Raw genomic sequence first — 11,294 nt, 5'->3', positions numbered from 1 at the left:
TTGCTAGGGCCTGAGTGGCTCAAGCCCAGCAGAGCTGGGCTGGGAGACCTCACTCGAGGACTACCTTAGCCTGTAGGCGGGGTGGAAGGGCAGGGCCTCACTAGTTCCCTAGTTAAACTGCTGGTAAGAGAAGGGTGGTGTAGGGCAGTTTCTAGCAGAAGAGCCTGCAGCAGAGGGAGCCAGCCTGGTGAGATCCCAGTTGGCCCTGACAGGCAGCAGCTGAGCCTCTCACTGTCCCCTCCCCGTCACGCTGGAGGTAGGTGAGGTCCTTAAGGCTACCACACCCAGGGCCTACAGTACTCTGAACCCCAACAGTGAGGCTGGGGTTAGGGATGGATGGGTACAAAGTACCAGCAGGAACCAGACTCTGTGTCCTGTTTATTATGACCGTATAGCCTACATTCCTCGGCTCACCCATCCATGAAGCCCAGAGCCCAGGAATCCCCTCGCTGGTCCGCCAGACCCCGGGGTTCTCCAAGAGCCAAGCGCGGCTCCTGCAGGGAGGCGGGGCTTCAGCTGCTCAAGTGCGTGCGCAGCCAGAGCACAGCGTTCATGAAGCTGTCCGACTCCACCTCCACTTCTGAAAGCGCGTGCGTGCTTTTGGGATAGAGCAGGAGCCTGCAGTGGTTGTGCAGCCACGTTTAAGGGTGGCGGTTCTCCCCTGCTCACCTGCCCACCAGCTGCCAGGGCCGGCCTGCCGCACTCACCGGACAGGCACGTGCCGGGCCTTGAGGGCACGGTAATACTCCATGCCCTGCTTGAAGGGCACGCGCCGGTCCTCCTGGCCCAGCATCAGGAGCAGCGGGGTCTTCACCTGGGGGTGTGGGGAGTGGTGGTGAGCAGGGCCCCGGGGCTCTGGAGAGACTGGCAGCGTACCGGGCAGGGGGACGGCTGCCTACCTGAGGGGTGTACTTGATGGGTGACTTGTCCAGCATCTCGGCCCACACGCTGAGGTCTGGCAGGCAGTCGCTGCTATAGGGGAAACCAGCCTCCACCACGCACCTGCAAGAGACCGCACTGAAGCAGTCCCAGGAGCCCTGGAGCCCGCGGGGGCTCCGTGTCGGGGATGAGGTGACACAGAGAAGGGCAGGGGCCTGCGGAGCACACCCACCAGTCAGGGATGTCAGTGGAGCCCATCATGGAGGCGATGTTGATCACAGGGTTCCTCGCCACACAGGCACCATAGGTCTCAGGGTACTGACCAATCAGGTGGCAGGAGAGAAAGCCACCGTGGGAACCACCCATAAGAGCCACTCGGTCAGCGTCGAAGTGTTCCTCCTGGAGCACCCGCTCTACTGCAAACTACAGGGTGGGGCAGAGTGTGCTGCAGCCAGCTGCCCGCCCGAACGGAACACACCCCAACAAGTGACCCTCCAGCCTGTCCAGAAGCCCCGGCCCCTGCTACCTGGACGTCCTTCACATCCTGCTGGCCCACATTGCCGGGAAGGGAGAGGATGCTGTCCTGGCCAAAACCCGTGGAGCCACGATAGTTCACTGGAGGCCAGGGAGGAACCAGACAGGGGGGTCAGCGACATTCCCAGGCCCCTGGTCGCGCTTTCACCCCTCTGTGAAGTGGGCCTTGGGGCTGGCTGCTCCACAGACTGTCGAGGCGCAGGGGCCAAGAGATTTGAGGCTGTTGCCCAGTGACCACAGCACCCTTTCCATGGAAGTCCCTGGTAATGGTTGCCAGGTCCAGGCTGCAGACAGGCCTGGAGACTAGGGTGGTACCTGTGCTGCCTGTCCACCCCATCCCCCTCCACAGCCCTACCACTGCTGCAGGGCCCTGCTCACTCACCCAAGAGTACTGCAAAACCCATCTTGCAAAGCATGGCTGGGAACAGCATCCAGGCAGTGACAAAGGATGAATGGGGTCCCCCTGCAGACATGGAGCAGAGAGTGAAAGAGCCGGCCAGGACGGGCAGTGGGAGGGCAGCAGCTCTTAGACCAGATGCCTACCGTGGGGCATGACCACCATGGGCACTTGGGTCTTATCTGGAGGGTCGCTGGGCTGCAGAAGGATTGCTTCAAAGTCAAGGCCAGCTGCAGGGAGAAGGCAGGAGTCAGCAGAGCCAGAGCCGCTGCCCAGGGGCTTCCCCAGCCAAGGCCTGAGCCATAGCTGCAGGTCTGGGGCTGACCGCTGAAAGATCTGGTCCGAGACACCTGGACCCCAGGAGGCTCATACTCCTGCCCTAGTTAGGGAGCCCCACTCTGTCAGGACAGCATCCCAGATGAGGTGTGGTCAGAGGCCTCAAATAAGGCGGTGTCTTTGGGCCTTGGTTTCCCTACCACAGAGCATTTGGCTTGGTGATGCCCAGCCCTGATACCCAGAGTAGGCGCCCACATACCCAGACACTACTCCCCAGGAGCATGCACAAGCGGAACAGAGAACCCCCCGGATGCAGGGAAGGTGACCACAGATGCTGTGTGCTGGGGAACTTGGGAGGTGTCCCTCTGCCCTGGCCCAGCTCACCATACTGCAAGTTCTCTTGCTCTGGGGGTGGCTGCAGTACCCGGATGGCCCAGGAAATTTCGGGAATAGGCTCGGCCTCCTCCAGGGACACCCACAATACTTCTTGTTCCTTCCCTGCAGGAGGCAGGAACCCAACTTTCTGCCAAGGGGAAAGAGTGTGTCATAGGTGGCCTGGCTGCCTCCCTGCCCTTCCACCTCTGCCAGGGTGGGAGATGGGCAGCTCGCACTATGCTGGGCCTTTTACCCACCTCCACAAGGTACATCATAGACTCCTGTTGTGAGCTGGTATATGCAGAGATGCACAAAAGCACGCACCCTTTCCTCCTGAGCTTTTAGGCTCTGCTGTCTCCTTGTGCTCCATTCCACCAGAGGACCAGGCACTTTCCCAGGCACCCTATTCTTTATAGAGCAGACTACACCTGGTGGTTCCTCTCCATGGGCGCCAGACCCTTGTGGACCACGCTGGGCTGGGCCCATGTCTTGGCCTCCCACACAATGACCAACCCCAGTCAGACTCAGGCCAGCTCCCTGACCTGGGGAGCTCAGGCTGCACAGAACCCTCACCTCCTGGCCTGGGGCCCAGCAACACTCACCAGGCTTGGGGGCAGGTTGGGCGTGGAGAACTGTGCCACCATGAGGTCCTGGTCAATTGTGAGCAGCTTCCAGCTTCCACCTGACCCCCCTGGAGAAGGCAGATGCCACCACCTTTCCCACCAACTCCCTGCACGGCCAGAGTCCCAGGCCGGCGGCTCTATGCCAGGGTGCCCCTTTCACCCCGAGAAGCAAAAGAACACCCACAAAAAGACTGTCACAAACACCCCACTGCACGCAGCCCTGGGTGAGCCTCCTTAGTCCCTTGTTCATCCAGCAGATGCAAACTAAGCCCAGGGACTGCCAAACCCGGGGCCACAGCAGACGCCCATGGCACGTCCACCCACGGCTTCATGACTGCAGTCTGCAGGGGTGGCAACTAGGCCTAGGGGGTTGGAGTGGTGCTGATTCTGGGCTTGGGGTCCAAGGAGATTCTCTAGCAGAGCCCATATGACAAGGTACAGTTTCGCACAATACTTTGGAATCTTGTGGAGGAAGGACTACAGTCAGGGCAGGTAGAGGACTCAAAAGACATTTTAGGGGCAGAATCACAGGCCCAGATAAGAGGAAGATGAGGGAGCCAACACAGGGTTTCTCATGGGCCCTGGGACAGCAGAGTTGCCTCCGCCTGAGGTTTGGGAGGTCGGGGAAGGATGACTCTGGCAGATCTTGGCAAGAGAGAATTTTGTAGGTTTGAGAAGCAGGGCCAGGATGTGCAGAGCAGAGTGGAGCAGGGGAGGCAGTCTGTTGGCTGGGAAGGTCCTGCATGGTCAGGGTCCTTGCGAGACGCAGTGAAGGCTGCAGGACAGTGGTGCAGAGTGGCCAAGGGTGCCAGTGCTGGCCCATGCACCGGAGCTCCCGTCCCGCCCCTGGCCTGGCCGGCCTGCACCCCAGCCCCGCTCACCAGCTGTCAGGGAGCTCACGCTGCCCATCTGGGTGTCCACAACGAACAGGTCCTGAAGCAGAGGGGAGGCCACGTGTAGCACCACAACCCCCAGCCCTCTGGGCCCCTCCCCCCACCTCCTCTCTACCCTCATAGGGACCCCAGGGCCAGGCCAGGGCTGTAAGCAACCATGGCAACGGCTCCTCAGTTGCCATGGGTAGTGGTCTGGAAGCCTGGACTCAAATCCCAGCCCCATCGCCACTTGCAGAGGGACCTTGGGCGAGGAAAGGAATGCCTCTGAGCCCCTGAGCTAGCGTGAGGAACAAATGATCTCACACTCAAACAAAAAGAAGCCTGGCGCACTGTGGGTGTCCCTACCCAATCCCTAGGAGAAAGCCTCTGTCCTATCTCCATCGGTATAGTGTTCGGGGGCCCACCTAATGGCAGCCCCCTGGCCCCCCAGCTGGAAATGCCTGGGGGAAGGGGAACTGCACCTCTGCCTCAGAAAGGCCAAGGGCTCTGCTGTGGGGCACCAGGGTAGGCAGGGCCTGAAGGGGCTCCTAAGACCTTTGGCCTGGGCATTCCACCCAGCAGTATGCATATGCTCTGCCCCAGGCCCAGGGCCCCTGGAGGCTGGTCAGAGGGGCTGTCTCTCAACAGAGGGCCCCTTACCTGCCGGCTTCGCTGAGCTGAGTCAAAAACCACTCTCTGGCTGTCAGCTGACCAGCATCCCAAAGGCAGCAGGCTGCAGTAGATCCCAGAGAAGTTCTCTGCAAAGATGGGAGGGCTGAGGCCATGTCCAGCGGTGGAGGTGTGGGAGGTCAAGCCTATGAGGCAGGCTGGGCTGCTGGGGAACTCCCCACCCAGGGCCCCTCCAACTGTGACAGAACGGCAGTCCTACACATGGGGGTGCCCTAGGTGATGGGCAGCTGCCTAGAGAGGGGCCCGGGGCCGGAGGCCTCTGAGGGCCCGGGAGAGGCAGAGCTCAAGGGCTTCTGAGAGAAACCATAGCTGCTCGGAAGAAATGCACCGGCTCTCCTATGAGCTGCTCTCGCTGGGCCCCTGGTAGGCACCTAGCACTGGAACCAAGATGACCCCTGTCTGTCTGTCCATTATGGTGCTCAGCAGAGTGCCTGGCAGAGGGGGCTGAATCGATCCCACTCATTTAACCCTCACTACAATGCTATAAAGAAAACAAGGGCTACCACCTCCCACAGATAATAAATGGAAGCTCAAGGAGGCGAGGCCGCCATCCAAGGACACACAGCTAATAAGGAACAGCTGGGATTCAGACCAGATTCCCCACCACTGCATCCCCACAACCCAAAGAGATAAACAGGCCATGACTTTTCTACAGGACCCCTGGAGCTGACCAGGTGGCCTGAAAAAAGAGACCTCATGTCCTTGGGATGGTCCAGGATCCCAAACAAAGTGGTGAGCACCTGAGACTCTGACCAGAACTTCTCAGCCAAGAGCCACCCACCCAGAGATCCCACTGACTCAAAGGCTTGGATGGGACAAACACTACGGTGGGGTCTGGGAGTGGGACAATGCAGCACCCTTGAGCTTGGAGCCTTTCAAGCAGGACATTCCAACCCTGTGTGCTTTCTGAGACCCCTTGGAACAGAGCCTTTAACTGGCCACTGGAAACATGGGGATGAAACCATCTAAATCCCCTGCCAGCTTGGGCCACTCTGATCTCAGCTGTGGTCCAGCTGACTTCCTTCTCTCAGAACTGTCCCATGGTGACGGCCCCACTCCCTGTTCAGGCTGGGCCTGAAGCTGGCCCAGCAGGGAGGGACACTCAGACAGAACCCAGCATGGGGCTAACAGATGGCAGGAAAACAGAACTGCAGGCTCCACTGCACCCAACGAGAGACACACCCCTTACCTCCTAGCTGCCGAGGCACGACATCCACCACCACTGAGGTGACCTTGGTATACCAGTCATACTGCAAGAGAACACAGTGGTCAGGCCCACTGGGGGACGGGCAGTGTGCTGAGGGCACAGAACTCTTTACCCATCCTCTTCTCTGACAGCCCTAGGGAGCCTCAGGGGAGGGGAGGACCTGAGGCAAGCCTGATGTATTTCCTTCCCGGTGACCTGGATAGATGTCCGAAGGGGCCTATGACTTTCCCAAGGAGCTCTTCTTGGGCAAGGACTAATACTCTCTAACTGCCGGCTGTATCCCAGCCCCTTGTACAGCCTGACCATGGGCAGATGAGAAGCAAAGGGAGGAGCATTCTTGAAGACAGAGAATGCTCTAAGGCGGTGGGTCCTGACGGTGCAAAGCCCCCCACACCAGCACTCTCAGCCTCCAGGTCCTGCCCTGGGAAAACAGGCAGAACTCACACCATCACTGCACCCAGGACAGGAGGTCCACTGAGGGGCCCATGGGGAGACGAAGCGGACCCTTCATCTCTCATCCACCATCCCTTCCTTGTGCTGACGACGCCCACCCTCCTCCAGCTCACCAGACACAGCTGGCTACACTGATGATGGGGGACCAGAGATGGGTACCGCAGGTAGACGATGCGACACTGGTCTGGGCTCAGACGGGGAGAAGACACAGCCAGAGAGTCATCCGAGAGAAGCTCTAGACCAGAGGAAAATGTGAGCATCACGCAGGCTGGCAGGGCCAGTGTATGTCAGCAAAGCACAGGTGGGCACCAGCACTTACCACACTGACCCCCGGTGAGGTCCACATAGTATAGGGCTGACCTGGAACCACCAGAGAGACACTCAGCTTCAGAGCCAGCCTGAGCTGCAAGGCCCCCTGCCTTGCCCTGCTTCCTCACCTGCGATTGGTGCAGAAGCGGATGCCCAGCCGGAAGGGCTCATGCCACCAGCCTACAAACACCACGCCCGTGTCTCCAGGAGCCCAGAATGCCTGTAGACAAAACCCCGGGGCAAGTGTGAGCAAGGGGCAACAGCTCAAGCAGGGCTCCCAGACTCCAGGAGTGAGGCAGGCCGAGTCAGTGCTAACCTGTCCAGGGGACACACTCTCAGGGACCCCCTCAAGCACAGAGATGTTGCCACTCTCGACGTCCAGCACACAGAGCACAGGAGTGCTTTTGGAAACCATGTTTTCTCCCCAGTCTTCATAAAACACAAACTGATCCCCCTAAGAACACAAGATACTCAGTGTCCAGCCTGTCTTGCCTCCCCAGTTCTGACAGGCACGATGTGGGCAGGGAGCACACGAGCCCTAGGCTGCCCAGAAGGGCCTTTATGGACTGGCCGTAAACATGAGCACCTTGATGGCCTGGTCTGGTTTCTTCGGCCTGGCCATCTCATCATCGCTGCCACTGATGTCCAAGGCTTTTGTCTGAAAGAAGGACTCAGCCTTCGGGCGCTTCTTCTCTGCGACATACAACAAGTGTGTCTCCGAGTGCGACCAGGACAGGCAGCCAAAGCAGTCTGGGTGTAAGGAAGGCTGATCAGGGGGAGCCCTGGGCTCCAGCTGCCCCTCCTGTCCACCCTGTCTGCTCACCAGCCAGCTGCCTACCATCCTCATACACAAGCCCGTGTTTCTCCAGCACCGACAGGTTGAAGCTCTTGAGCTTCCGGTTCTTCTCCCAGACCTGAGGACATCTGGGCATCAGGTTACCTGCCCCCCAACAGAGCCTCATCTGTGGGACTGAGCCCCCAGTCGCCCACCACCTGGTCCCATGCAGTCTCACCTCCAGGAACTGCTTCTCCTCCCCAGGGCTCGTGCCTCCAGCTTTGCGCAGCACGGCTTTCATGGCGCCTGAAGGAGAGTCTCTGCTCAGCAGCCTGAGGAGGACATGGGGTAGCAGGTCAGGGTCACCACCCACACAGTCCCATCCTACCCCTTCCTGGCCACAACCTCCTAGACAAGATTCTTGAGACTGCTCCCACATCTGCCCCTGCAGCCCTTGTAGCTCCACTATGGCAGTTGGCCTTGCCTCTCCTACCTGGGGCAGAGGCTCTACTCTCCCCAGCCTCCCTGAAGCCCCATGGGCTCTAATCCAGGCCCAAGTTTGGACAAAGCCTCCAGTGCTTATCAGGCCATGTCAATAGAAGACCACCTGAGCTCCCAAGAGGCAAGAACCTGGCTCCTGGCCTCCCTTCAGGGCCCTACCTGCACCAAGACACATGGCAGGCCTTCATAAAAGGCTTGCAGATGGCTGTGGCCTTGCCCACAAGCTTCTTCCCTCAAACTTACTCCCCCCGGGTCTCCACACTGTTGCCCGCGGGCCCTGAGAACACCACTGAGTCCCCATCGTGGAACACCAGGTACTGGCGGCAGAATCGAATGTTCTCCATGCGTTCCAGGTCCCTCTGGGTCCACTCTGTGAGGAGAGGCATGAGACTTAATTTGAGTTGACCAGTCCCAGCACAGGCTCCTCTCAGCCCCTCAAGAGGAAGGCCCAGCCCACGTCCCCAGTCTGTCTTGATGTTCTGGGAGCAGGATGGACAACACTTGGCCACAACTCAAGTCTAGGCCTGAGGTGATGGCATGTCAGAGAGAAACCACTAGTCTGCTCCCAGCATCCACCCCCATCCTAGAACTTGAGGGAAGCCAGGCACGTGTATGGGATATGGTGAGGGGTGAGACTATAAGGCCCACACCGTGTATCCCGGTCTGAATTCTACTCCCACACCCTCAACTCATGCACTCAAGGACACCATGCCACAACACACCGAGCAGCGTCCCCCATACACCCGTATGTAGGGTCCTCTGAGGGGTGCACCCTCCCACACCCACTTTCTCCAAGCCCCGTCTTCCTCCACACACTCGTGTGCACTGCCAAGCAGCAAGCCCCTCCACATCTCCTTCCTCTCCACGCGAGTGCACGGCTCCGGAATGGGCCCACCACTCGATTCCCCTCCATACACACACCGGTGTGCACCGTCCGGTAGCGGCCCCCGTACTGCGTGAGGATATCCGGGCCCAGGCAGGCGGCGCTCAGCGTGGGCTGGCGGCTAAGGCCCCGGTACAGCGCCGCCGCCTCCTCGGGCTCGTTCAGCAGCACCTGCGCAGGGGACACACCAGGGTCAGGCCCGGCCCGGGCTGCAAGGACCACGGGCACCGCGGGCCGAGCCCTCACCTGGCGCTCCATGGTACCTCTCGGCCGCCGGGGTAGGGCGGTGCCTGCTGGCGCCCGGAAGTGAGGCTGCGGGGGGCGGAGCCAGGAGCGACCCACCCCCCGCCCTGCGTCTGCCACCGCCGCGCCGCGGGAGGGGCGGGAGCTTCGACGAATGAGCGAGGACCCTAGGGAGAGGGGCGGGACCTCGAGGGTGAGGAGGTGGGGCCTGTGAGAGAGCGATCTGAGCTTTGGACCCGGGAGTCCTGGAGGCGTGGGGGCAGGGGCTTCGAGGGGAGGCGGCCAGAGGCCAAGTCCCAGGCCTGGTGCTGGGAGAGGAGGGAATAGAGTGTCCGAGGAGAGAAGCTAGCTCTAGGAAACGGAATACAGGATCAGTCTCTAGGCTGGGCGAGGCGTGTGACCGACGACATGGCCCGCATGGGGAGGAGGCGAGGCCCGAGTCGGGAATAGCCGGTGAGGTGAAAGAAGCTAGGTCGGACGGGGGTGGACCCTAAGAAGGACGAGGCCTGGGAGGGACGCAGATCAATGGATCTTTGAAGATAGGGGCGGGGCGGGGGCAGAGCCCAGTGAGGGTCGGATAGAGGAAACGGAGATGAGGGCGTGGCCCGGAGAGACGGGGTTGGAGCCGAAGCTCGCCCCAACAGGCATCATCCGCAGCCCTGGGACTGACCGTTGGCTCCCTTCTTGTCCATTACGAGGCAAACATTCACCAGCAGGTGCCAGTCCCTGCCCTGGAGGGGCTCCGAGGTAGATGGGGAGAGGAGCGCGCAGAGCCCTGGGTTGCCGGGCAAAGAAGGGCGGATGCTGAGCTCTCAGGGTGTCGCCTGGGCTTATCGGCCACCAGGCCTACCCCAAGAGCTATCTGTCCCTGCAGCCCTCAACTGCCCTGTTCAGTGGCACCTTGCTGGGGATCGTAAGCCAGTGGGTTTCTGCCTGCCCCCCCCCCCCCAGGCCTCGTCCAAAGCTCTTGGGTGCAGAGGGCCTGACGGGGGTCAGGCTCCACCTAGAATCAAAGAGCTTCCTGTGGACAGGAGAACCTGGGCAGGCAGGCCGACTCCCTCAGCACAGTGGCACAGAACTGGATGGGCTATGATGGCAGGGAAGGGCAGGAGAGACTAGGCACCAGTCAGGCTATAGGGATGTCCCCTACTCCATATACCTTGAGCCTGGCTGGTCTTCCACACCTCAGAGACCTGGCTCCCTGCACTCTGCCTTGCCTCTGACTGAGATCCCCACTTGCCTGGCCTGCAGCTTCCCCTTCGCCATCAACCACATCGGACTAGTTAAGTAAAAACAGTTCCCACTTTCTGAGGCCGCTTGCATTTGTGGGCACTGAGTATGTACAGGCCTGTCAAGGCCAGAACTGAGAGCAGAAAGGGTGACCACAGCCACCAATCTGAGTGGAAAGGTTGGAAACTAAGATGTTCATCACAGCGTTGTATATTATATTAAGGAAAACCAGGACCATGGTGCCCGGTCTTCAGGGTATGTATAGTAGACTGGCTATAAACTCATCATGCAGCTGTCTGGAAGCCGGGCATTGGAGGATAAACACCTAATTACCTGGGATGAACATGTAGAAATAAACAGGAGTCTAGAAAACAGAAGGTACTGCACCTTCTGGCTTCTGTTTAAAATGAAAAAGATAAGAAGGACCTACATCAAGGTATTAACTCTGGAGGAAGGTCAGAGGTGAGGCTGATACTCTTTTCTTTATCTGCATTTTAAAAATCTTCTAGCAGCTCTGGGCTACTTTGGTAAGGAGGTTCTCCCATCCTTTTCGGGAAGGACTAAGGTCTGGCAGCCTCCAAGAGTTGAGGGATTGAAGGAGACACATCAAGGCAGACAGGTGTAGCGCTTGTGGGCAGCACCAGGGGGCAGCACCTGCTCACCTGGCTCACCAGGAACCAGGTTCCAGAAAGCTGTGCCCCTGGACGCACAGGCCTCGGATGCACAGTCCAGCAACAGCTGCGCAGTGACCTAGCTGCTCCCTCCAGGTCCAAACTTGGGACCTGCCACCGACGTCTTTGTGGAGGGCCCGTTGTTTTTGGCAGGCTTGGTGTAGACAAAGCCATGGCCTCGCCAGCATGTCTACAACTTGGCCCTTTCCCTTTCCCTTTAACTGTGAACAGACAGGATTATCCCACGTTTGGGGCTTTGTTCCTCGGGCTAAGCCTTCCCACTGCAGAAACCATCCCAGAGACAGTCTGTAAGTTGTTTATATCAAGTCCTTTTATTCTGATACCACAGAATTACCTTGTCACAATACAGGGGGAG

At 59.5% G+C, this 11,294-nt stretch overlaps 1 protein-coding gene across 1 annotated transcript; it reads right to left on the bottom strand.

Annotated features, from left to right (window-relative positions):
• Positions 1-75: 75 nt before the first annotated feature.
• APEH (acylaminoacyl-peptide hydrolase) lies at positions 76-9,106 on the bottom strand. Its single transcript, XM_032411296.1, has 22 exons — positions 9,021-9,106; positions 8,813-8,945; positions 8,135-8,261; positions 7,629-7,722; positions 7,454-7,529; positions 7,202-7,365; positions 6,932-7,069; positions 6,744-6,835; positions 6,626-6,666; positions 6,420-6,541; positions 5,836-5,896; positions 4,617-4,714; positions 3,966-4,017; positions 3,064-3,152; positions 2,471-2,609; positions 1,957-2,040; positions 1,796-1,876; positions 1,406-1,494; positions 1,112-1,302; positions 900-1,002; positions 708-814; positions 76-618 (listed from the first exon to the last, which is right to left on the bottom strand). The coding sequence occupies exons 1-22, from the start codon at positions 9,030-9,032 to the stop codon at positions 513-515; spliced, it is 2,199 nt and encodes a 732-aa protein (XP_032267187.1). The 5' UTR covers positions 9,033-9,106; the 3' UTR covers positions 76-512.
• Positions 9,107-11,294: the final 2,188 nt, after the last annotated feature.

The sequence above is a fragment of the Phoca vitulina genome, unplaced genomic scaffold, assembly GCF_004348235.1.
Source record: "Phoca vitulina isolate PV1807 unplaced genomic scaffold, GSC_HSeal_1.0 scaffold13, whole genome shotgun sequence".
Taxonomy (NCBI): Eukaryota; Metazoa; Chordata; class Mammalia; order Carnivora; family Phocidae; genus Phoca; species Phoca vitulina.
Note: the sequence above shows the minus strand (reverse complement) of the source record. Positions and strands in the feature narration are given on the sequence as shown.

What these genes read in the sequence shown, in the direction of transcription:
- APEH (XM_032411296.1), bottom strand. An exon ending in AGTGTAGCCAGCTGTGTCTG is followed by an intron (nt 5,897 to 6,419) that starts GTGAGCTGGAGG and finishes GTTCTCTTGCAG; the next exon opens with TATGACTGGTATACCAAGGT. An exon ending in CCAACCTGCCCCCAAGCCTG is followed by an intron (nt 2,610 to 3,063) that starts GTGAGTGTTGCT and finishes TCCCCTTGGCAG; the next exon opens with AAAGTTGGGTTCCTGCCTCC.